Raw genomic sequence first — 27,987 nt, 5'->3', positions numbered from 1 at the left:
ACGACGATTTCCATCTCTACAAAAAAACTTCATTTATTTTGTAGGTCATAGTTTTCTAATTCACAGCTGTTTAACAATAACATAACCAAACTAAAACAGAAAGACAGAAAATCGACAGTAATCATTAATATTAGTGTAAAAAAGTGGGGTTAATTACTCACTCGAATTTCATTAGTATTCCAATCGGTTTTGTCTTATATTTTAATATCATGTACCAGTTCAAAAAATTATTTTTAGTAAAAATGACTCTCTGTTTATGGAATCAGTGTAGGTTAGGATCAGTAAGTTTTAGCGGTTTTGTGTCATGTAAACAGAAGGTAAGAGATCCATCCTTTAAACCTTCCAAGTGCTGATAAAATTATTGTTTCCAGTGCTGAGGCATTTTTACTATTTGTGCCTTGCGTTAATTGTTTTGCGTCTTGTTAATTGTTTTTTCAATCAATTAACTAATCTTTACTTACAATTTTTGTATTACATATCTCTTTTGAAAAATTGTAAAATTTAGTTTTTAAAATCTTTTACTTAATGCTTGTGTACATCACATGGGCTACCATACTAATAAATCAAAATGAAAATCCATTATATGTAAAATATTTGTGATTACAGACATATATCAAACTTGACCATTATTTTAAAGGATAGAATAGATTTAATAAATGTCTATATATAAAAAGTAAATTCATCGACACCAGTTCCTGTTTTATTATTATGTTATTTAATAATTGTATCTGTTTTACTATTTAATAAAACAGATAAAATTACTGCATACAATAATAAATGTTTTAGTATGAAAAAAAATAGTGATAATTCCACTTATTCCTACTCTTCTAAGTCTCACATCAATTTTACCCAACGAGTAGAACTTGTAGGCTAATTTTTCGTATAAACATCTCTACGAGTAAATTCTTAAAACTATATGCGATTTTCATACATCTAATTACCAAATCACATATTCCTAAAGGGATAAACAATTAGGTCTTTCTGAAATGTCATTACAACTATCAGTAAATGTGAAATTAATGGCCAAAGTGGCTTAATACGTGTTTTGTGTTATTAACCAATTGCTACAGTTCTCCTGTATACAAAAGAATATAAGGTTTCAATGGCAAATAACGCAAATTATAGAGTTATAGAATATTAAAACTGGAATTACTATTCTTGCGCTGAGTAATACTTCCTTATTATACATCTGTGCTGGGCGTCACGTGTTCTTGTTATGACCATGAGTCAACCTCATATTGGTTGCTGCTGACGTTAGCCGTTACACCATCCTTTGATATGTAAAATAACAATAACACTGAAATCAGGAGAATTTAATCCAAATAAAAGGCATTTTTTGTTAATTTAGACCTTTTGAGAATAAAAGTTCATATCGGGCTGACACAATGGCTCTGGCCGTCAGCACTGATGGCAACAAACGATAGCAGGCCTTGAGGTAGTACCTTTTACTAAAAGATAAAATTTTGAGTGTCTGATCACAAATGCCTCTGGCCATTACTGCTCTAGGAAATGCTTTGTCAAAGCAAACAAATATTATAAAATCACCCAACCATCACTTCTTACTATCTTACAGCAAAAGTAGCTCCACTTTTAACGTAAAATTCATTATTTGTTATTTTCATTCCCTAAAACTTTATTTTTTTGTTCATGAGAACGATTGCAATAGTTCATACTAAAATACAAAATAGTTAGAACTTATTAGTGCAGTCATTGAAGCGAAAAATACGGTCTTACCTCCGAATTTTTTTACTGTGAACCGATTTCCATGAAATTTTGGAATTAGACTCATCTTACCCTTAACTTCAAAAGTGAAAATGATCTGAACTCCGCCTATTATTTTTAAGGGGTATAAACAACCCCTTAATGGAAAAATTGACATTGAGCCATTTTATCGCTAGAAAACATGTCTAATAGTAAGTGGTGAAATTGTAATGTGTTTTCTAAAACAATTACCTCATATTAAATCAATTTTCAACCCCTTGAAAATCGTACAACCCTTGCAAACAACCCCTAAATTGAAAAAATCACAAAAAAATACTTTGGTACGACATAAAAAGATAAAAAGTATAGAGTAAGTAATATTTTATATTCTCTATAATAATTATCAAATTTTTAACCCCCTTTCAACCCTTTAAAACTACCCCTTGATAAAAAATTGTTAAATTTTTTTAATAAAATGAAAAGGATTTAAATATTTTATTCCACACTATCGAAAATTATTATCGTATTCTTAAGCTTTTCTACCCTTAAAACTACCCCTAAATTAAAACAGTAAATATATATGATTACATATTTAAAAATAGTTTTATTTAGAGTAAGAAATTGCCATTTATTGAATAAAATATTTACAAATTATACAAAATTCACATAAATGTGTTATATATACATATAGGAACGTTGGTATGTATTCATGCCTACGTTTCCAAAATATATGAGCCATATTATGTACATATATATACACATTATAATAATTTTGGGTCTCTATTTTACTGCGTACTTTCACATTGCTCCAAATATTCACACTCCGAAATTTTCAGTTACTAAGTAGAAAGAAATATGATAAGTTTTTGGACCATAACTCCTTCAATTTTCATGCTATCACAATTTATAAAAAACCATTTTAAAGGTAATTAAGAGAGTTACAATATCCTTTATTGCAATATATAGTAATAAACCTTTTTCTCAAACAGTGAAGGGTTAAAGGGCTTAAGAGAGGCTGTGATTGCGCTGCCACGCTCTCTTTAAACAATCATATCTCCGTCAATTTTTGTTTGAGACAAAAAACAAAAACACCTAATTGTTTTTCAGAAAAATACCTAAATTTTTCATTCCTACACTTTTATATGTATCTGTCGTCATTTTTGAGATATTATGAAAAAAGGTGGTTTTTTTTTTAATTTGAATTTTGTTTAATCGTGACTGTTTTGAAAAATGTGTGTCCTGAAGCAGCCAAACTGACACAATCTATCAAACTCTTCATAATAAAGTTAATTCTAGGCGGAATACGATTAATTTTAATTTTGGTGGAAATGGCACTTATGAAACCCATTGATTTAAAAGAAAAAAACATTAGATTCTCCTCTTATTTGCAATACAGCTCACTTATTTTACGTGCAAAAGACTTTTAATAGTGCTCATTTTAAAGCTTATTTCAAGCGCTACAAAACCCTTTTTTATTAAAATGCCTAAAATGCATCTGCTCGCCGCTAGATGGTATTGACCACATCGATTAAATTTCAGACAAAATAAAAAACGGCTTTGATCTTTAATATCTAGCTTAATATTGCACTTAAAATACTTTATAAAAAACCAAATTGTTTATTTTTTTACCTGCTACAATTTAGTTCTTTATAAAATTTTCGATAAAACGTATATTTTTGGAGATATTTGCAAAAACCCGATGAAAAACGTGAAAAAATTGCGAATTTTCAATTGCCATTAACTTGTAATTGCCAATAAAAGTATTGGATTTTTCGAAAAACTTTATAGATAATTTTTTGCTTAAAATTAGTCCTTCTATCGATATTCGAGGTTATTTTGAAAAACAAAAAGTCACCCCCGAGAAGGGGTGGCAACCACCCCCAGGGTGGTGGCGGAGTACGAATCATTTTCACTTTTGAAGTTAAGGGTAAGATGAACCTAATTCCAAAATTATATGCAATTCGGTTCACAGTAAAAAAATTCGGACCAATAATGCTTCAATGACTGCACTATATGAAGGGATCAGAAGCCAAGGGGTACAATTGACTCTTTTTGAGTTTTGAGAAAACAAGGTTTAAAGTTTAAGTTATATAATCAAATCCAGGTACAACATTTGTTGTGTTCAGTAAATTTAGCACATTATTTTTTACTGGTATTTCAAAATGCTAAAAAAACCTATTCTTATATTGGTTTGAATTTTCCTCTTTATGATATGGGCTACTATCTGATAAGAGGTGCCACTTGTATCCCTTGGCTTCCAAGTGGAGTTAGGAAAAAATTAAGAACACAGGCTTTTATGTCAATTGAAAACCACATTTTATTACAAAGAGTAAGCTCCTATCTTAAATATTTAGTCAGAATCACTGTCAAAAAAGTTTTCCAATTCAATGTTGTCTTCTTCATGATGAGGGTGTTCCTCACAAGGTTGATCTTCTCTTGATTGGCCCTGTCTTGTTAAAGTATTCCCTTGGTAGTCTAGAGATCTGTAAAATTTGTGGTGAACCGGAGGTACAAATTGCAGCAGATCAAGAAGATCCTTGTACTTAGATGCCTTTATTTTCTTTTTGTTTGTTTTTGGAGGCAAAGGTGGCAGTTGGGTCGGAATCCTTCCTGGGTTCTTAGCGATCATGCTATATTCTGAAAACGGTAAGTCTTTATTGAAAGTAGTTTTGTAGAACAAAGTCCAAGGATGATTTTTTCTAAATTGTAACCACTGCATCTTACTGATACCCTTCACAGATTTAACATAGAACTTGTGAATGGCTTCCAGGGAAACAAAATCTTCATCTGACATCTTTTTTACCATGAACTTTTTACTTGCTCCGGCAATAATCTCCATCCAATCGTCAGGAACATAAACGCCCCTCTTCGTGTTCCTCTTCATATTTTCAATATTCCCAAAGTCCCTGTCACATTGGTTGTAAGAATGCCCAGTAAGCAGAAACTTCAAATCAATGGTCTCAATGTTAGTTGTATTAACAACGTGAAACCAGAACTTTACTGTGATGTGACTCTTGTTCTGGCCCCCACAATTGTCGCTAAAAGCTGTCAAGTGGGTTACAGTTGGAGGAAATGATTTTATATACTGCAACAAACAAGAGACAATTTCTTCGCACCCTCTAGAAGCTTGTGCTTCATGCCACATGAACATGAACGCATTACCTGTACAGATATCATGGACGTTGAAATTATAGGTCCAAAGTTGACGAGAGTAGTAAATTCTAGTACAAGTTAGTATTGGGGTTGGCAACATTTTTTGGAGGTCAAAACATATCGCAACATGGGTTGGGTCATCTTTTACCTCCTTTTTCACATGTTCCATTTCAGTTTTAGCACTCTCAGCTTGACGGAGGTGAAATTCTTTAGCTGTAGTAGCAGCTACCTTTGCTTCTTTATCTCCATGTTCGATGGTGTTTTGCAACTTATCATACGTATTGCAAGTGTCTGTGTGCGGGCGATGGAAAGTAAAGTTGAAACAGGTATTGAAAATGTGTCTGTAATAAGATACAGTAGTAGGTTGTACGCCCCGATCTTCACAGAAAAGCTTGTAACATTCATACATCTTTTTTATGTTAAGGTTACTGTCAAGATATTTCCTGTTCGGATTTTGATGTCGAGAATAGTGACTGGAGTATCTTGGAAACATTGCAATATGCTCCTTGACCAAGTCAGTTTTTTCCTGCACAATTTTGTTGGTAGGAACTTTACGCCCTCTTTTGTCTCGAGGTGGAATACCTGTTTCAGATATGTGTTTCTTAGAAGCAACATTAGTAATTCGCTTGTTGGACAAATCAAGAGTCTTTAAAAAGAACTCTTTACAAACTCTGACATTTCCTAGATTATATTGACAAGAAAAGGATTTCCCACGCACTGCGCCATCTTTCTTTTTATTAGGCGCCCCTATATTAACAGCCGAGTTCAAATAAGAAGATTGTAGTTCCCAGCTTCCCAAAGACCAATAACTGTTAAAAAATTCTTGCCTCTTTTCCTCATCAATTTTTTCATTACATTTGTAACGACATTGATGGTTGTACGGCTTAAGCTTCCTTTCTTTGGTGTACTTTACCTTTGCGGTCAGTGTATTCGTGCCCCGAATTGCGAAGTATAGAAGATTTTTTCCTTTTCCATGACTCAATTCGTCGAGTCCTTTTTCTTCCAGGGTGCTTGGTGCGTTTAGGAGGGGGTTCTTCTTCGTCCATCGCTGATCTTCTCCCTCTGTTCTCTGGACCTGTTCTGTGACTCCACCTAAAAATAAAAAAAAAAGTATAGCAGACACCGAGGTAGTAGGAGAATCAGTAGGAGGCGTATCGTTTGTCTGTCTTGCAGTGTCTTAGCGACTCGAAATACACCTGTGGAAACTGTGTTTATTTTGAACAGCTTGTTCTAAACTGTTGTAATAGGTCTATTGGAAATTCTTTAAAATATTGTAATGTAGTATCCAACACTAGAAAAGGTTAATTGAGGCTCTCTAGATGATTGTATAGGCTTAACATGACATTTTTGTAGGGGGGACGCTATGCCTATAGATATGGGACTAAATGTTCATGGCCACTATCCTTAAGGGGGATATTCAGCCCTTATTGTATGGTAACAAGATTATAACCTTGTAATTCAACCCTCAACCTTCATCCCATATGCCTCAAAATACCTATTATTTCCAAAGGAAAGATAAAATTAAGGATCTAGGCTCACCTTCATCGGAACTATCGCCTGAGTCCTTGTTGATCGGATTGAAGTCAGGATCGTTATCACTGTCATCTGGAAATAAAACTAAGTATGTAGTAAATATTAAATCACTGTTTTAAAACAAAAACATTACACTTAAACACTGACTCTTTAATAATGAAACATAACCTAAAAACTGCAATGGAAAGTTTCATATTTTAAAGGAATTGTAGGGGCAAATTATTACATTAACAATAATCACATATTTTGGAAACTATCAAGAATCAATTGAACTTATACACTTACCTCCAAAAATACTTGGAATACTGTCTTCGGACATTCTCTGCGGTTACACTGAATGAACAATACAGTAAACAAAACACATTCCTGAACAAAATGTCTGTACCTGTTAGAGGCCAAGGGATACAAGTGCTTGTACCCCTTGGCCTCTAACTAAAACAGCTGATGCTGAAAGTAGTTTTTCATTTTGCCGCTAGATCTCAGCATTTAACAGAGTTTTACTTATACCTGTTGGCCACAAACATTTTTAATACACTCAGGATATGGCTTCTGCAGTTAACTCAGAAAAAACCATAAAGTCACTTGTACCCCTTGGCTTCTGACCCCTTCATATGTTCTTTTATACTTACAGTAATTAATTCATGATGAATTTTGTTTTAGTAACACCTATGTAGATTCTTTTAACTTTTACCTATGTTCTAAAAATTAATTCTCCTAGTTATTATTTGTTTTAATACAAATTAATTCAAATCCATATTTATTTATTTAAATTTGTTGCACAGCGTTCTTTTCAAAAGCATTTTTAAGTTTTTCAAAAGTTACTATATTTTTTCAGAGTAAACCACATTTGCTGCAAGCAAAGCACCCTTCAAAGAGAGGATCACTACAGCTGCTACAATCAAACCTTCCACTAGACCATTAGATGATTTTCTGGCGAGGTAAAAGTTAATTTTTGTATTTCAGACATGGCTCCTAACAGAGAAACAGCAAAACCAAGTCTCACATCTAAAAGGTCTTCCAATTATTCACCACGATGGATATGTTTGTCAACTACCACCAAAACACAGGTTTCCCATGCGGAAATTCGATAAAGTCTTTAAGATTTTGGAGAAAGATGGAATTATTTCGAAGGAGAGACAGGTAAAGTGTGATTAAAAACTAAAAACTGATAGATAATATGCAAATAAATTCTATAATTGTAGCTTCAATGTTTTATTTCCTTATAGGCGATAAATTGATCTCGCTAGATTTCATTTTTAGGCAACATTTTATCCATGTTTTCAAGCAATGACAAACTGCTACAGTCAATATTTTTTATTTTTATTTCGTTGTTTACATCTATAGTAAATGACATCTGATGTATTATAACACGAGTACAATCCTCACAGCTGATGTTTCATCAGAAATGCCAAAGATTAAAAATACAAATTTTTGTATAAATGAACAAAGGTTTAAACCGAAAGGAAATTTTTATTGTAATATAAGTTTATGAATAATTTTACTCCTTTTAAAATTAAACTGATTTCATATACTTCGTCCTACAAGTATACTTCGTTCTCTAGGGATATACAAGTCTTTTTACTTATAATTTCCAATGTGTTACATCGAATATGTTTTTTCATAATAATATAAGCATAGAATCTCCTTAGTTGATCGTGGAGAGGTTGGAAAAATTTAATTTCTGTCTGTCTGTCCGCATGATATCTCAAAAACATACTGTCCTGCAGATTTGAAAATTTTCTTGAAACTTCATTTTATATGAGCAACACTGAGTTCGTTGATGGTACATGTCACTTCATGGTATTTGGCTGAACGTTAGCAGATATTTTTACATTGGTCTTATGAGTAACCATGATGGAAACTAGGAAATAGCAGAATAAATGACTTGTGAACAAAGTCAGTCATATGAAATTTTAACATGTTACGTTTTTATTCATAAAGATAAAAGAAATAATAGTGGAAAGTCAATGTTAATAATTAGTAACAGGAGATAATTTCAGCACACTCTTGTGCAAGTAGTAGTACCCACCCTATCACATTGAAACTTGTATTATTTTAATACTGCTATAAAACATCTTAATGAACAATAATATGAATGTATCATTTTGATATTTTAAGAATGATTTCATCTGTAAACGTATAATTTTGCTTAAAACATAGTTTATACATAGATGACAATGAGTTCTATGACTGTGTATGTCCTACCAATGAAATTTAGCTGAGTGTAGTTGAAGCCTTTCACTCATTAGGCTGGCACTATTCCTTCTTTTTCCGCCAGGGATGTAACATTTTTTTCTTTACGATTGTATGTCTATCTGTCCACAGAACCTTTCCAGTAGTGAAATGAGCTATAGATTTAAAAATGTTGTAAGCAACTTATGTGAAGCCTATTAGTTGACACATGTTGTGGCGTACTCCCACCTTCTATATAGTTTATACAATTTCTTGTTGTTTTAAAACATTAAATCTAGAAGTGTAAGCATGCATTGGACCGATAGACAGGGTCTATCAGTTACCACTTTAAGTTACCATTTAGGCTGCATTGTTTTGACATGTTCTGATTAATAACGACAACTATTAAGTTAGCAGAAATCATAATAGTAATAGATGTAGAAACAACAATTTCTTATATTAATACTTTGGTACGCCTGTTACAGGATGTTAATTTTCTTTACAGTTGGTTGAACCTAGTCAGATCACAGAAGACATAGCTTGCAATGTCCATACCCCAGAGTATATTGATAAATTCTTCAATGGAAAGACGAGTGAAGTTGAACAACGCACCACAGGATTTGTGTGGACAGCAGGATTAGCCTCGAGAGTCCGTTATGAAACAGGTAATATTTGTAAACTACCTTCGTTTGTCTCAAATAAGTAATATTAACCTACTACTGAAATTGATGAAAAAGGTTGATAAAATTTGTTTAATTTCAAATAATTTGTCTTGTTTAGTTAGTTTGTATCTGTTTGTCAGATTTCATAGTGTTAAGGTAAACATCTAAAATTCAGTTTATTATCTTAAATTATATTCAAATCCAAAGGTAAAAACTATATTAAGGTTACATTAATCCAATAAATCTCATAAGTTTTATTACATCCAATGTGAAAATAAAAAATCACTAAAAGACCATAGAGTAGTTCTGATCTAAATACCCATTTTTATTATTGTAAAAAATCCAGAGTTTAGACACAATGTGGTGGTGGGTCTCAATTGGCTAACTGCAATACATAATTTGTATACCAATCATATTATTTAGAAAAATGAAGATTTGTATCAGTATTCTATATTGGGTTCAACAAAAAGTTATCTTTGATAAATAGAACAGGATATAGTACTTGTTAATTATAAAGATGCATGGTGTTTTACTGGGGGTAAAGACAATATTCTATAAGTTCTGATTATTGTTGGGTGTCTGCAATTGTTACAGTTAAAGTAGCGCTAGTCAAGGTCGCTGCCTGATGTAACTATATAACGCCAAGCCAGTTTGGGTCAGATAATGCAGATAGATCTTATAGCTGCCAGTAGCAGCTTGATTATGATACCACTTCCACTGTAGTCGTGTTGCTTACTGCAATTTATTTCTGTGTTCCCATTTCCGTTGGCTCCAGTAATTTATTATTTAAAAACCTAACATTTATGAGAACTAAAGTACTACAGTATTTTGAGGGATTTTTTCTTTTAATCGCTAGAAGAGTGGGGTGGTGCTGAAGTCTGCACTTCAAATCAGGGGCACTTATAATCAGTACTTTCTGTACCAAATCATCTAAAATGATCTGAGCATGGGAAAGTACTGATCGGAAATGCCCCTGACCAGAAGTGCGGCCAAAAGAATCCCGCTTTTCTGATGACAAAAACAAAAATATCCTTCAAGAGAGTACCTTCTTCTTCTTTTAAGATGCGGCCTATTGTCATGTTTGTAAGTGTTGAGAGCTTTTTGCGTACACCGGAATTTAATGAAAATAAGGCCAGCCAGTTTACAATTTCATCAGTTCTACAAACTGCCAAAAACAACTGATCTGGTTTTCCTGGAAAAATTCATCACCCTTCATTGCCCAGACTACCAAAAATGGCGTAGCTATTGCTCAACAATCAAAGAGCAGATATTCAGCAGTTTCCTTGTGTCCGTCACACAATCTACAAAGCGGATCACGTCAAAAATGCCAACGCTGTGAAGATGCTTCCTTAGGTGACCTGTTCCTTGATTAGACCCACAACCTGAAAAGACACTGATCTATTTAAGCAGAGAAGATCAGATGCCAACCTGAAGGAAGGCAACTGCAAGACCAATCTACTCATTCTCAGACCCGGATGCTGTCTCCACTTTATCTCATGCTCAGTGTGAACCTACATAGGGGCAATCCCAAAGGCTGCACACCTAGCACTACCACAGAACTTTTGAGGCCCTGTCTGTTGAACACTGAGCCCAAGTAGTCAGGGTATCAGCTCTTTTGTTCCCATGACCATGAACCCAACAGACGGTTACATTGTTGCTGTCTAGGGAAGAAAAAAACTTGATAACAAACCCAGACAAGTTTGGAGTTAAACACATAAGAGTCTTAATGCCCTCAATGCTGCCTGGCTATATGTAAAAGTGCTAATAGTTTTACTTCTATACTACAGACAAAGATTCTTAACCCTTTGCGATCGGATGGCCAGTCAGACTGGCCAAGTTTTACTCTAAGACAGCTCAGAATGACTACTACATGAGTTGTCCTCGCCGCTCGGGTGGCCAGTGTCACTGCCCACGGCGATCTCTGCTGCGTCAGCTGTTATTCATCGTAGCGGCCTTCCTCCTCCAACTCGGAATTATTTCGTAGTAAAACCTGCAATGTTTACATGTGGGATTTAAAATTTAAATAATTAAAAACAAACTACTTTATAGCAATTGTTTTATTGCTTATACAGACACACAATAATGGAATTATAATATACATTTGGTTTACATTTGAAAGTGCAATAAATTACATACTTATAGAATAATAAAATTAAAACCTTATAATGCTACTAATACAATCACTATGGCCGACTTTGATTTCATTGTTCTTTTAAAAACTAATATTACTTTACTGCAATTGTTTTAATTGCTTATACAGACACACATTAATGGAATTATAATATACATTTAGTTTACAGTAATTTGAAATTGGAATTAGATAGCCTACTTATTGAATAATGAAAGAAATTAAAACTTTATATTGCTACTTATGCTATCACTGTGGCCGACTTTGATTTCATTGTTCTTTTAAAAACTAATATTACTTTATTGCAATTGTTTTATTGCTTATACAAACACACAATAATGGAATTATAATATACATTTGGTTTACATTTGAAAGTTGCAATAAAATTACATACTTATAGAATAATGAAATTAAAACTTTATATTGCTACTTATACAATCACTATGGCCGACTTTTATTTCATTGTTCTTTTAAAAACTAATATTACTTTTACTGCAATTGTTTTATTGCTTATACAGACACACATTAATGGAATTATAATATACATTTGGTTTACATTAATTTGAAATTGGAATTAGATACTTATTGAATAATGAAAGAAATTAAAACTTTATATTGCTACTTATGCTATCACTGTGGCCGACTTTAGTTTCATTGTTCTTTTTAACTTTTTGCTTGAGTGGTATTTCTCAAAACACACTCGCCGATATGGAGCCCTGGATTGTTGGAGCATGTTTTGCAAAAGAAATTTGTTCGTTTTTCTTTGCATCCCCGGCCCTTCTGTCACTGCAAACAGAGCAGTCCTTGGTTTTGCCAGTCTGTAGAGGATAGGGTAAATGTAATTTTCCGTTAAGTCTTTCATCATCTACACTGTTAGACGGTCTTTCCTCTTTTCTTCATATTCCGCACTTCCCCGACTAATTCTGTGATCAACATTTTTCTGTAACTTCTCTGTCTAACTTGATGTTTGTTGGTCTTGATTGGCATTGTAAAGTACAAATGAGTATGACGATGGCGGTTTCCAACAACCAGAAGAAAACTTTCCTCCACCACTTGATCGACTTCCTGGTAAAAGAGTATGATGATATGTAGTGGTCCGCAAGATCAACTCCCCCCCATGTACTTGTTATAATTGCAAACTACAGTCGGTTTTTTTCACCTCTTGTACTACGTTATCTTTTTGCTGTCGCCTAACTGCCCACGGTAGTGTTATCACCATACAGTGTACTTAGTATTGACACTACCTTTTTGTCTTTCCACAGTAACAGAGAAAACTTTTCATCTTTCCTGAAGGTTTTTATGTCCCCTTGTTTCAGTTTAAGCTTTTTTGAGTCTGTTTTTTGGCATTTTTTCTTTGTGGTTTCACAATTGCGGGTAGGGCCCATTTCTGTTTAACATTACAGTACCTGTTAGATAAACATTCCACTCTAGAAGTTCTGCTGCCAGATCCATATTTGTATAACCACCTGTCAGTGAAGACGTGGAGGCCCCTCAATGTTGCCATAAGATTCCTTAAGCTTAGCTAACAAGATGTAGGACAATGCGGCTTGTAACTCCTAAAATCTGGCCTATTCAAGCGGTCAGTTGTTGTTTTAACCAAAGTATGGCTCAATAGCGCAGATATAATCCAGTTGAGGACTCAGACAACACAAACACCTTAATCCCCCATTTAATCGGCTTGTCTTTATTGTAGACTTTAAAGACTATACGTCCTTTGAAGCCTATGGTGCTTTCATCAACACTGACTTCTTTTTTGTGGGACATAATATTCTCTGAACTTTTTATCCAGATACGCAGAAACATTTCTTACCTTACCGGAACGAGTCAATGTCCCAGCGACAGGACCAGAAGGAGGTGGGCATATGTGCAAATTCCAGAATATTTGTAAGAATCTTTCCTTACTTAAAACATCCTTAAAAAATGGTTGGTAGTCTACCCAATTTGTGGAAAAGTAATCAGCCATTTCTGGTTTTGCCGTTCATTCCCATATTTATAATAACTCCAAGGAAAGCTTTCAATTCTGAAAGTGTTAGTTCTACCCATGACCACCATACTGATTTCTTTTGTAAAGGTGTGTTTTTCCTGAATTTTTTTCAATAGCATATCTGTTTGTTTCTTTTACGATTTCTACCAATAGGCTATCAGTAAAGAAAAGCTGAAAAAACTCTAAAGGGGTTGAAGGTTTCTCATTACCTGCAAGTTGAAAACCACTAACCTGTGTCCAAAATAAATTTGTAAAAGTTTCCATCACCTTCAGACCATTCTTTCCATTCTCTAGCCACGTCTAGGCCTACTATATTTCCATTGTCTGTCCCGTCTAGGGCCTACTATATTTGCATTGTCTGTCTGGTCTACTTCATCATTATGTTCAATATAATCTGAATCTTCTTCAAATAGTTCTTCAACAGTTTACATAGTTATCAAAATCACCACTGAAATTAGACTGTACATCACTGTCATGATTTGAGTCAACATCACTATTTTCATTAAACAGTATCTCTTCAAAATCGTCAGGGACTAAAGGTTTATCCATATTGACAACTGTTAATAAATTGCATTTATCTAAATATAAATAACTGCACGATATCTAACACAATAACAAGTAAACTAGGTTAATCACAATATTTACGACACTTCAACAAATCTGAAATGCTCCCACTGTCAAATGGTACTGGACAAACACCTGTTTATTTCTAGTATTCCTCAAATCCAAGATGGTTAAATGTAATGAAACAGATGTTTTCATTTAGTTCAATGTTTACTCGATAGGTTTTCAGCACTTTTATAGCCATCTTAACGCTGATAAAGTATTTCTAAATGCAGAATGTATTTCTTGGTCAGTGGCACTGGCCATCCGACCGTTGAAGGAATTCTATGTTGGCCAGTCTCACTGGCCATCCGAGCGCCGGGGACAACTCAAGTGAAAACTAATACGACTTGATGCGCAGATGGCTGTGGCCCGTCACACTGGCCACGCGATCGTAGAGGACATACTATTACATACTGCATCCGATCGCAAAGGGTTTAAGAACACTTTCCATAATAATGGCTGTGACATTTGCTTGAAAAAGTGTGGGATAAGGACCCAAAAGGACCACCAGCTTCCTGCATGGTCTCATTATCACAATCCCTCTCGTGCCATTTTTTGTTTTAGAACCATACAATCTCCACTGGTGGTTCAAAAGGATTCATTGTCTCCAACCAAGCCTCCCTAGAAGTAGCACAACCCTGAAGGATTGGTCCAAGGGAAATCTTTGAGGCATCTGATCAGAGATTATGTGCAAAGTATTCCCCTGAATCAGGATACTAATTTTGCAGTGCCCACCGTTGGAGTCCAAGGCTGACCAAAGCTCTGCCTGCTAAAGACAGTAGGCGCTCCTCCTAGCCATAGCCTGAAGGACAATGTTCAGGGGGCCAAGGTTGAGACAGTAGTTTAGAACTGCACCTGGTGCACTTTCTAAAACAAGGTTTTAGTTGACTGCAAAAGTCGAGTGTTAAGATATATATATATATATATATATATATATATATATATATATATATATAAAGTGATGGATTTGGACTTGAAATGTAATAGAAAAATACTGTATTAAGATACAAGAGTTTGGTTTATAAAGTCCTCTAAAGCACTTTATCCCACATTCAATTGAATATGATGTATTTCTATATACAGTAGAGTAGTTCGAGTCTCGATAGTCCGAGGTTCCGTTAAATCCGAGCCAACACATGTAAAAAAAAATAAAATGTGATATTGACATATTTGTACAACACACCCGAGCGCATGTCTGTAAACTGAGTACTAGGCTACTTGGAGAAGCCAGCAGCCTGACTCATCAGTGCCACTTCATTTGCACCGCCCCACCCCCACCCTATTGTCAAGGCCACGGAACATCGCGCCCCGTATTGTCTAAAAATAAATCAGTCCGTTGCTCATCACGTTCGACTGCGGTACGTTTGTTCTAGATTACGATCGCAGTGCGCTTACCCGTCTGTTATTTACAACGTACAGTACTTGTTGTCTAAATATTAAGTTTTAGTAAAAAAGTATTTTCTGAAGTGTTTATGTGTTCATTGTACAGTGAACTATGAGTTTCAAAAGTAAAAGAAAGTTTGTACCGATAAAAACAAAACTAGAAGCTCTTAAAATACTTGATAAAGGTGAAACGTTAAAAAAATTAGCTGCCGAGTACGGAGTTGGTGAAGTGACAGTTGGTGACTGGCGAAGGAATCGCGATAAAATTGAAAAGTTTGCATAAGAAAAGTGTACTAATGAGCGGAAGTCTATGAAGAAAGCAGAGTATGAAAAAACTAGCGAGGCCCTATTTTTATGGTTTTGTCAACAAAGAAACAAAGGTTGTCCTATTTCCGGACCTATTTTACAGGAAAAGGCATTGTACTTTCGCAATTAAATCAATGAAGGTGAGGAAGATTTTACGTCAAGTGTAGGATGGCTTGACCGTTGGAAAAAACGTTATGGCGTGAGGCAGTTAGAAATTTGTGGGGAGAAACTCTCGGCGGATTCCGAGGCAGTTGTTCAGTTCTGTGAAAAGTTAAAAAATCTTATTAAAAGTGAAAATTTAACACCTGATCAGATTTACAACTGTGATGAAACTGGTTTGAATTTTAAAACTTTGCCATAAAAAACTCTAGCTTCACGGGAGGAAAAAGCTGCTCCGGGTCACAAAAAAGCAAAGAGAGACTGACTGTGCTAGCCGCTTCGGGAAGCCATAAATTAAAACTAACTGTCATTGGCAAGTCTGCTAAGCCTCGTGCGTTTAAAAACATGTCTATTTCAACGCTTCCAGCAACTTATACAAACCAAAAAAACGCATGGATGGACAAACAAATTTTTAAAAACTGATTTTTTAGTGAATTTGTTCCTGAAACCAAAAAGTTTTTGAAGAAAAGCAACCTACCCTCTAAAGCCATCTTAACACTTGATAACACAGGATCACACCCAGATGAAGGGGAACTGCAATGCGATGGCATACGCACAATGTTTTTGCCACCGAACGTGACCAGCCTCATTCAGCCTATAGACCAAGGCGTACTTGAAACTTTGAAAAAAAAGTACAGACGCCGTTTGTTGCAATCAATGTTTCAAACAATTGAAGGAGAGGCAACCATAAAAGATTTCCTGAAAAGAGTCACAATCAAGGATGTAATTTATTGGATCGCTGAAGCTTGGAGCAAAATTAAACCAGAAACAATCCAGAAATCATGGAAGAAAATCGGAGTGTGTAAAATTGAAAATGATGATGAAGATGACGATCTACCGTTAATAAATTTAATAAACAGACTTTCTGGTTGCAATGGGACAAATCAAACTGATATTGGAGAGTGGATGAGTAGGGACGAACAGTTAGAGACAACAGATGACACCATAGTTGAGATGGTCACAGACATGACAGCTGACGGGAGTGAGGAAGAAGAAAGTGTGCAGGAGACAGACCCCGGCAATGACTCACAGCGACGGCTACGCAGCACTGGATGCGGCCCTGCGCTACAGCAGCAAGCAGAGGCGACAGCGGCAGACACGTTATTGCTTCGGCGGTGGAGAGACATGGCTGCCCGCAAATGCTGCAGTGTGGTGAAACAAAAAACTCTAGAGAGTTTTTTTAAGTAAACATTACATCTTTGGACCTCTGTAAGTAATTTATTAATGCTGGTATATGTAATAAAAGCATATTTCTTTTGTTTGCCTTCAGTTCTAATTATAACCCAATTTTTCTCAAAGTGTTCCGTATAATTCGAGTTCTTCACAATTCGAGGTACATTCGGTCCCATTCACCTCGGATTACCGGGACTCTACTGTATACTATTTAAACACTTATAATTTTTTTAATGAACAGGAGGTACACTGCTAGCTACCCAGTTGTGTCTGGAGAGGGGTCTGGCCTGCTCCACGGCTGGAGGAACTCACCACGCATTCCCTGATCGTGGAGCAGGCTTCTGTCTCATCAACGACTTGGCCATAGCAGCCCAGCAACTGATCAACTCACAAGCTGTCAGCCGGGTATTGATCGTTGATCTGGATGTCCATCAGGTAAGCAGAGTTTTGTACGAGTAGATTAAGGGATGAGCCATGTAAAAGGGTGGTCTGAAAAGTTTCCAACCTCAACGTGAAGATGGCAGCATTCGTAAATAAAAGCTACTAAATTTCGTTGTTTATCTGTTGACAGTTACTCACCAAAGTTTCAGCCATTTTAGACGTGCAGTTATTGTGTAACAGTCGTTTGAGTGAGTTGATGTGTTATTTTATGAAAATGGACAAATTGTTGCTGTTATTGGACAAAATGAGTATCGAGCTGTCATTAAATATTTGTTTTTGTAAAACAATACGCCTTTCAAATCAAAGATGAGTTGGATGTGTGTAGACTCTGCACCATCATTTACCACATTGAAATTTTTGGGCTGCTGAATTTAAACGTGGCTGTAAGAGCTTGGGAGATGATTAATATTCGGACCATCTAAAAACTGCAACTATCGATGGAAATATCACCAAAGTTCACCTAATTGTGCTAGACGACCACCGACCACCGAATTAAAGTAAGAGAGATAACAGAGGTTATGAACATGTCAAAAGAATGTGTTTGTAACTATTAAATCAACATTCAGGCATGAGAAAGCTGTCTGCCTGTTGGGTGGCGCGTTTACTCACATTGGACCAAATACAGTTTGAATAAACATTTCCAACGCTCTTTTGGGGCAGTTTAGGTAAAATAAATCAGAGTTTTGGCACTGATTAATTACTGTAGATGAAACTTGGATGTACCATTATATGCCCAAAACAATAATACGATTATTGACCAACAATGGACTACAAAGGGGGAACCGGCTCCTAAAAAAGCAAAAACGGTTCTTTTGGCTAGGAAAGTAATAGTGCCTGTTTTTTTGGGATAATAACGGATTTATTTAAATCAATTATTAACTTCTAAAAAGGAAAAACCATTACAGGAGCATACTATGCATCAATACTTAATAAGCTGAAGGCAGAACTTGTGGAAAAATGGCCACATTTGAAGAAAAAGAAAATCCTGTTTTACCAACACAATCTCAGCGGTTGCCATGGTAAAAATCCACAAATTACTGTTTGAACTGTTTAACCATCCACTTTACTCACTACATCTAGCCTCGAGTGACTTCTATTAATTAATCCCTCATCTAAAAATTGCGCTTGGAGGACAAAAGTTTTCGTCAAACGAAGAGGCAATCACCTTCGTGAACATTTATTTTGCAGAGAAAAATGCTGAGTACTATTTGGACGGGTTACAAAAATGGGAGCATTGCTGAGAAAAGGTGTAGAGTTATAAGGAGGTTCTGTTGAAAAATTTTAAAACATTTAAGAAAAAATGTTTTGTATCATTGCCAAAGTCAAAAATTTTTCAGACTACCCTCCTATGCCTCATGGCCAGTAGAAAGTATGTATGGAAAATGGTGTTGAACCTATAGTAAATGAGAGGTGGATATTTAGATTAGGATCTGAACCTAACAGATTAAAATAATTTTAGTTTAGAATTAGTATAATTTAGTGTGATTACTGTGAACTGTCAACTCCATTTTAAACCAATTTTGGAATTAGAAGCATTCCACTAAAGTAATTTATTAAGTACTCAGAGGGAAGAATGTAGATTTTTAAAATTAAACAAGCCTTCCAAACAATAGTGAATGCTGATAAATCATTAAAGTTAAAAATAATTTGAGATTTTCCACTGGGCTCAGTTTTAGGACCTGTGTTGTACATTTTTTTCACTTCGGACCTTTCATTGTACCTTGAAATCTACTCTTATCCTCACATACGCTGATGGCATTATATACTCCTTACCATTTGAAAAAAAGCTGAAAGTCTAGATATCACAGCCTTTATTTCAGTCAGCATGGCCAAGGAATATTGCAGCAATAACAACCTTCTTCTTAATGAATGTAAACCAAACAAATTATGCTTGGTTTACACAAGAATGCAGCATAAGGACTCCCTGGTCTTAAATTGACTAAATCAACAAAACAGCTTGGTATGAAAATTGACAACTGCTTATCATAGAATGCTCATATAGACACTCTATGTACAAAATTGAGCTATGTAATTTTTTTTACTAAACGTATAAAGTACAAAAATATAGGACTGGCTAACTTCACAGCTACTGTACAAGAAATGGACTGGATTTATCCTGTCCAGTCAAAGATGCAAACTGTTTGAAAAAAGCCCCCATATGTTGTTAAATAAATAAAAAGTGTGTACAATTTCCCACTAAATTGTATACAAGGGCTATTCGGAAAGTAGATTACGTTAAAAATTAACAAAGTATAGGAAAACTTTTTTTATTATATACATTTGAAAGCCACACTTAAATACTACTTTTCAACATAGTCGCCATTCAAATTTAGGCACTTATCATATCGATGGATGAGCTTGACAATGCCTTCCTCATAAAATTCTGCCGCCTGTGTCTTCAACCAGTTTGTCACTTCTTGCTGCAGCTCTGCGTCGTCGTCAAAGCGCTACGTTGCCAGCCACTTCTTTATTGTTGGGCACAAGTGATAGTCACTTGGTGCAAGATCCGGGCTGTACGGTGGATGAGGAAACAACTCCCACTGGAATGATTCGAGAACTTCACATGTGCGATTTGCCGTGTGAGGTCGAGCGTTATCGTGAATCAACAGAATTTTCGAGCTCAACTTTCCCCTACGTTTGTTTTGGATCGCTCTTCTGAGGTTGTTTAACGTTTGGCAATACCTTTCTGAGTTGATTGTAGTGCCTCGTTCCAGGAAATCAACAAGAATTACACCTTTCTTGTCCCAAAAAACGGCCGCCATAACCTTTCTTGCCGACATCGTTTGCAAACATTTTCTTGGTTTGTGAGGGGAACTTGTGTGTCCCCACTCCATTGACTGCAATTTGGTCTCGCAGTTAACATGTTTCACCCATGTTTCATCACCAGTTACGATGCGATCGAGTAGTGATTCACCCTCTTTGTCGTAAGCATCCAAAATTGTTAACGCTGCAGCCATGCGCTGGTTTTTGTGGACGTCGGTCAGGATTTTCTGTACCCATCTTGCACAAAACTTGTGGAAGCCAAGCTTATCAGTGACGATTTCATATAACAAAATTCGTGAAATTTGAGGGAAACTAAGCGTGAGTTCCATTATGATTAACCGTCGATTTTCTCAGACCTTTGCGTCAACTTTCTCAACAAGTTCGTCAGTCACTATGCTGGGTCTTCCACTTTGCTCTTCGTCATGAACATATGTTCGGCCATTTTTAAACTTAATGACCCATTGTCGCTCTCCACCTTCAGTGATAATGTTGTTCCCATAAACTTCACACAACTGCCGATAGATTTCTATAGGCTTACAGTTTTTGGCAGTCAAAAACCTAATTACTGCGCGCACCTCACAGTTGGTGGGATTTTCAATTGCGGCAGACATTTCAAACAGGCACTGTGACTAGATGTCTTACAACACGAACTTCCCGCTAGCACGGCTGGATAGCCACTGACCGGTGGGACGTCCTGACACCAAGATGGCTGCGCTAGTCCCGCCCCTAGCGGCCACAGCCCAAAACGTAATCAACTTTCCGAATAGTCCTCGTAGTTTATGAATTGTAGGGATAGGAGGAACTAGAAAACTTTTAGATTGAATACAAAAATCTTGGATCCAAATAGTTTTAATATTTGTTTAAAGATTATAATTCTTTGGCTAGTATTGCATTAATTGCAGTAAGGTGATGCAGAAAAATCCTTTATTTTTCAGGGAGATGGCACAGCATTTATATTTAGAAATACAGAAGCAGTCTACACCTTTTCAATGCACTGTGGTAAAAATTTTCCATTTCGGAAACAAAATAGTGACTTAGATGTTTCATTGGAAGTTGGGACAGATGATAAAGAATTTCTCTCTAATTTACAGGTAAGTTAACATAATTAAAACTTTGAACAATAAATTATTCCAGAATAATACGTCTATCCACTCTTATTTTGTGTTGATCACTTTTATTCTTTCTTGTCTGTAAGTCAGATACAAAAGAATTTTGATTTATAACAGTTTTTTTATGTCTAGATTTACTAGATTAATCTCTTAAGTGTTGTAGTGTCAAATCTACATCTGCAGTCAAGGATCGGGTAAGTGCTGACAATGTAGATATTTTTCTTTGTATTTTTGCGATGAAACCGAATATCGTATCGTTGTGCTTTATATATAGGAGACTCACACATCTTTGTCTATTGGTTACCAGACATCGTGGCAACTTTCCCTTATTTTCGGGATATGGGTGGGGTTAGGGAACAAACTGTTTTGCTACTTCCACCATGTGCTATCTGCTACTGCCTTGCATGTTCTGATACTGTATTGTAAAAATTTGTTTCATTGTTCGGGAATTATTATCTGTTGGTATAATTATGAATTGTTTTCCTTATTATCATCTTTCTTTCTCAAGCACTTATGAACTCAGACCAAGTCTGAAAAACATTATCTTTAGAACTACTTTTTCATTGTAATATATATTTTTTTAAGTCTAACACAATACTATTTGTGCTTTATTTGTTACCATGTAACATAATTATTATTATCTTATAACCACAAGTCCTAATAAAATAGCATTGCACTCTATTTTTGTATTTTACAAAAACTTCTTTAGACCTTGTTCCCTTTCACATTCCCTACCCGTCACCATTTTAGTGGTTCAGTAGTTGCAGTTTTCAGGAGTTTCAAAACATCGTAAATTTCCTCAGATAAATAGTTATTAACAAAATAAAACTTTCCAAAATTACCCTCTTCCAACTCTCTCAAAACCTGCAAATACAGTTGTCTAATTATGTAATGCCTTTATCATAAGTTAAAAATTATTTATAATTTGTTAAATGAGCTATTGTAAAAGAGATACCACTGCAAGCCTGGATGTTTGGTTTTATTATTTATGATATTAATAATGTAAAGGGATTTTGATTAATAATATTAATACTAGTATATATATATATCGTATGGGGGACAAAGGCAGCTATCCATAAATAAATAAATTAAAAATTACAATTATTAAAAAGTACGTAAGAACAAAGTTCTTGAGTCATAAATTAAAAATAATATTAAGATCTCCAGTCACAAAGCTAAATCCAAATTACTGAGCCAGTTTAGAGACCCATCCTCTAAACCACTTAGACCAGCCAGACCACCAGAAAACAATCGCAAAGGGCAGTCGTTTACAATGTGCTCCATTGTCTGAGAGTTTGCACCACAATCACACGTCTGGTCGTCAGTAATACCCCACTTAAATTTCCAGTGATTGCTTCTCCCAACCCCAGTTCAAAAACGATTCAATAAAACCCATTCCTTTCGAGGAATTTCCAAGCCACCCGCTGCTTTCGTAGGATCGGATATCAAGAACGTGTTCCGTCCATCGAATGTAATTAATACTAGTGTATCACAAGAAACTAATCTTCTATAATTATGCGAAATTTAAACAATATCTTAGGCGTAAGTGTATTAAACAACAGTTTGTTGTCACAACCCAGGCTTTCAATGATATTTCTTGTTCTATAGTACAAGAATATTTGGAACCATAAACAATCCAAGCAGTATAGATCTGAAATAAGCCTGCACTTAAGGGGGCTAACCTCTTCTTCTTTACAGATTAAGATGGAAAGTTGCAGAATTTGATGCAATATATAATTTATTTACTAAGTAGAACACAAAATCTAAAGTACCTGACCTTATTAATTGGAGTGTACACACATGCATAATGAAGGCAGCCAATTATAATCCGCATTTACAGGCTAATTAAATGACCTTGACATTGTGTCAGTCGGCTCCAGGCATCACAATTTGTACTGAGTAATTATTGCAATTTTTGTTTGTGCAGTATAGATTGTGTGATATTGCATCAGATTTTGTCACAAACTAGGGGATTCTCAAATGTAAATAATTAAAAAAGTTCAATATGATTTCGGAGAAGACACTTTGAGCGTGATTGATAAATGAGTAGTATAATAGATTCCAAGATCATTGCTTTTTTAGCAGGTATTGAATTTTGTTCGGGAAGACAAGCAACTAGTTAAAATAAATATTTGTTCAATTTTAACTGAAGAGACCATGCACACAGCTGTAAAATTTGTTCTAAAAACTTTTATCGGAACAAAAGCAGTTGTGATTTGAAAATGCACTCAGAATGACCTTAGTTTTCCCAAACACTCATAACAGGTGATGAATTGTGGCATATGCATGTGATCCAGGACACAGATCCAAAAGTGCAGGTCTTTCCTAGTGCTCCATCTGAAAAAAATGATATTTTCAGAGCAAATTCAAAATTATGCTGATTGTCTTTTTTGACAGCAGTGGAATCATCATGAGTATGTATCCGAGAGTTGGAATATCACTAAGGAGTACTACCTAGAAGAAGAACTACTTAGAATTATATTGCCTATATGATTTCAGTGTGGCACAATGTCCTGACTTGTCGACGACAGATATTGGCAGATTCATAATTATATTGCTCTTCATCAGGACTCTTCCTATCTTGTTCAAAACTTCTTGGCAAAAATAGCATATTTTTATTATATTAGGCTTCCTACTACCCTGATATGGCACCTTGAGATTTCTTGTTGTCCTCTCATTTAAAGTTGGCCCTTAAAGGGTTCCAAATTGAGGCTAGGAATGGCATAATGCAATGGCTTTTACAGAAGTCTATTCTGAAAGAGGCCTTAATATTTGCTTCTAAAATTGGCAGCAACCTGGAATAAGTATTTGTAGTAAACAAATCATTTCTTGTTTGTTAAAACATTTTAATGAATAAATAATCTTTTACGAACTTAATTTTTTTGAACATATGTCAAGCACATTTTATGTGCACATCAACTAATTTTCATACATTAAAATCCTAAACTAAAATAAAAATCACAAAATAAATACTTCTAACAATATTATACTTTATAGGATTGTTCAGAACTAATTTTACAATTTATAAAATTATTAATTTTAGCACTGCTGAACTCACTTCTGTCTACTGAAGTCCTCATGCACACTATCTTTCAATAGATATTTTCTTATTTTTATCATAAGAATGTTTTTTTTTATTTTATAATTATTTTTAACAAGGGTTAAACTTTGAGTCTATAACAATGTATTACAATTTTGTTCAAGTAATAGCTTGAATTTATTTGAAACAATAGGTTTCCTTTGCCTAGTATTGTGTGAGTGGTCTAAATACAATAAATAAATTATGTTAAAACAAATATTCATGTTTGATCAATTAGTACGCCTGCACATTTTGGAATACCACTAATTCAGAAGTGCTCTAGCTGTTTCACTACCAAATACTCCAAAACACTTAGTCTATTCTGAAGATAGAACATGTTGAAAAGAACATAATTATTATTGGAGGCGATGAACACCAGGATATGGTGCCATTTCTCATCCTTGATTCCACTAAACCAAAATAACCTGACCAAGAACGTTGAGCATATATGAAAATATATTTATAATTTGTGGTTCCTGATTTAGTGTCACATAGGGAATGTATGTTTGTTATCACTGGGTTGGTCAAACCACCATGTGGCTCATTTTGCGTTAATAGCTGTAATGCCTAATTTTAGGAGCACTTGCCTCATATCCTGGACACTTTCCGCCCAGGACTGGTGTTGTACGATGCAGGTGTTGACCCGCACATAGATGATGAACTGGGAAGATTAAACCTCACTGATGCAGGTAATTAACTCTCCCACCCTTGATAGTAATATGACTAGGAGCTGTGTTATATGATTTTTGTGTTTATCATTACCACAATAATCAAATGGTGAATTTTAGAAATTATTCTTCAATAATGAAGATAGTTGGGTCAGGCTGAGTGGGCATTTTGTCAAGCAAAGAAAGAGTTTGAAGTGTCCAGTGTTACATTAAAACGCCTATACCATTAAAACTCTCACGATAATATAATGGAAACTTATATTACCCCTTTTGGATCAGCATTAAATTCATATAATTGGCCTCTCATTTCGCCAGGCCACAACTGTTTTCTGTCTCAGATCGGTCTGTGATTAATGACCGTGTCCTGTCCCTCAGCTTGGTGGGTCACACCTAGTGGCCCTCGTTGTTTTGCTGTTCAGCTCATCAGGCCACTACATGTGGCCCACTGTATTGCGCAGTTATAACATTTAATACTTACCCAGTTGTGGCTGGAAATTGCTACACTCTCTTGATAAAATAAAAAAAATGAATTAATATTTCTCTATTTGCAGCATATATAGTAATAATAGTATAGTAAAAATTGTTCAAAATTATTTTTTATGTAAGTGTCAGTGTCACTATAGCTGCTATAGTGTATCCCGTCATTGAATACTAGTCTGCAAATAAAAATACTTTTGGAACAGGTCAACCTTAATTACATATTACTTGGTTCATATAAAAGCAAATAATAAATAACCAGTTGATAAAGTTTCAACCTTGAAGCTAATAAACTTTGTAAATTAATTGAGAAGTTAATTTAAATCTCAGTAATTTAAAGAGCCAAAGGTCAAATACTGCCATTTAAATCTTGGTAAAAGTGACATATATGATGACTCAAACCCCAAATGTTGATGCAGAACACAGCCGGTCACTATGCATGACCTGGCGAGCTGAGATGACGACCATCTAAGATTAAATCCAAACTGAGCAAGAGATAAGTTTTGGCTAAATCAGTGGAGTCCTGATCACAGAGAGTTGAAAAACATTAAAAAGTGTACATAAAAATAAGAACTATGAATATACATTTAAATAACCTTATGTGAAAGAAAAAAGTGATAATTTTTATATATTTTAGGGCTTTTTAAGAGAGACGAGTACGTCCTGGACCAGGTGCTGAAACGAGGCATTCCTGTTGCGACTGTGATTGGTGGAGGTTACAGTGAGGACATTGACCAGCTGGCTCTGCGTCATACAATAGTTCATAGGGCCGCCACCAGAGTGTGGAACAGTAGAGGACTCTAGGTGTGTTAACATTTAGTATTTATTGACATCTTTTCCACAGACCGAAGTGATAAATGGAAGAATATAACTAAGCTAGCTGTGTTTTCAAATAAAAATAGGTTATTCTAAATATGTAGATTTCTTCATAAGCTCCAGTGTTCTTTGTTATAGTTGGAGTTTACTAGTCTTATAGTTGACAGAATATGCTATTGTTACATAATAATAACAGTTAATTATTAGGAAATTGCTGTAAAATATTGAATTATTATAGTTTTTTACAAAATAACTTTGTGTAAATTAATAATAAAATTGTCAAAAACTGTTTAACTCTTTTTGTTGAATACAAGGCTTTGTTTATAACAGTATCTTATCAAAGATTTTAAAATTCAGTATGTAATATTTATATTTATGACAGTAGTTTAAAAACATCATCAAATTATGTCCGAAAAAATGAGGATAATTGAATAGCATTGGTTATTGATTTTTTTGCATGACACACATTCCAGTTTGTTTCCTGATTGTCATAAATCTTTACATTTAAGCATTGCTATACATTCGCAGCATTTACGTGAATTGTAATGTTCACCATAAACTAAAGTAAGACAATACTATATTTTCATATAGTGTGATTAATGTGATTCCAATAGTTAGGTCATCTCTGTATACAGCACTTTAATACCTTAAGTGTTTGCTTATTTCAGACCTGTACTATGTCCTGGCTGGAGTTCTTTGGTTTAAAATGTCTTCATGTACTATCTAATTTTAAAATTCGTATAATTTTTTAAACTTATGACCAAGGCATTATACCTAAGTATAGGTTGTATAACCATACAAATTACAAATACTCTGTATGTTGAAGATTTATTTTGGGGGGGGAGGGAGTGTAGGGGTGGAAGGTCTACTAACAGTTACTGGTGAGCAATATACTATATTTTATATAATATAATTATGAAAATGATAATACACAGAAACACTTATACTATGATAACATCAGGTAATAAATTCAAAAGTCAATGACACGCTTGTTTACAACACAGTAACAGAACCTGAGGTGTATGTGTATATATATATATATATATATATATATATATATACTCCTCATATTTTCCCAATAAAAACGAAAGATTGTATCATTGTGCTTGATATATGAAGAGATTCTGACATTCTTGTCTAATGTTTCACGCCAACTAGTCCTTTGTTATTGTGCCAGGGTATTTGTGAGGAGAGGGAAGAGACTGTCCTACCATACACCATACGCTGCCGCCCTCCACGTTATGAGTCACTTGTTACGATATATATATATATATATATATATATATATATATATATATATGTTGATAGTACTTATGCGATTCTTGGCTGTCCACGTAGATATATGCCTACAGCACTTACACGGTTAAAGGTTAATAACCCTTGAGTATCAAGTTACATTTCTATAAGGAGAATCTCTTGTTTTATGTCAACATTCAATCATATACAAAAATGTCAGGTCTTGTAAGGTATACACATATTTGGTAAACAGTTTGAGTTGTATTTTCAAATACAGAAGTGTATTCATGAAAACTTTATACATGTCTTATATTCATATATTTCTAAGCTACTACTCTCTTATGTTTTTGTGTTATTAATATTATTAATAGCAATGAAAATTATAATAGTAACAACTTTATTTTGTGTAGAAACATGTTTAAAAATTATATATAACAT

At 34.7% G+C, this 27,987-nt stretch overlaps 1 protein-coding gene across 1 annotated transcript; it reads left to right on the top strand.

The window, feature by feature from the left end:
- Positions 1 to 49: 49 nt before the first annotated feature.
- LOC124359099 (uncharacterized protein SYNPCC7002_A1628-like) lies at positions 50 to 26,964 on the top strand. The gene is made up of 7 exons (XM_046811542.1): positions 50 to 317; positions 7,351 to 7,527; positions 9,065 to 9,224; positions 17,202 to 17,395; positions 21,100 to 21,255; positions 24,930 to 25,041; positions 26,135 to 26,964. The coding sequence occupies exons 1-7, from the start codon at positions 210 to 212 to the stop codon at positions 26,299 to 26,301; spliced, it is 1,074 nt and encodes a 357-aa protein (XP_046667498.1). The 5' UTR covers positions 50 to 209; the 3' UTR covers positions 26,302 to 26,964.
- Positions 26,965 to 27,987: the final 1,023 nt, after the last annotated feature.

Source organism: Homalodisca vitripennis, chromosome 4 (assembly GCF_021130785.1).
Source record: "Homalodisca vitripennis isolate AUS2020 chromosome 4, UT_GWSS_2.1, whole genome shotgun sequence".
NCBI classification, from domain to species: Eukaryota; Metazoa; Arthropoda; class Insecta; order Hemiptera; family Cicadellidae; genus Homalodisca; species Homalodisca vitripennis.
This window is presented reverse-complemented; position numbering and strand designations above follow the sequence as displayed.

Bases quoted from the DNA above. Each gene is read 5' to 3' on its own strand.
- LOC124359099 (XM_046811542.1), top strand. From the start codon at position 210: ATGTACCAGTTCAAAAAATTATTTTTAGTAAAAATGACTCTCTGTTTA. The intron at 318-7,350 runs GTAAGAGATCCA...TTTGTATTTCAG, and splicing joins TTGTGTCATGTAAACAGAAG to ACATGGCTCCTAACAGAGAA. The intron at 25,042-26,134 runs GTAATTAACTCT...TATATATTTTAG, and splicing joins ATTAAACCTCACTGATGCAG to GGCTTTTTAAGAGAGACGAG.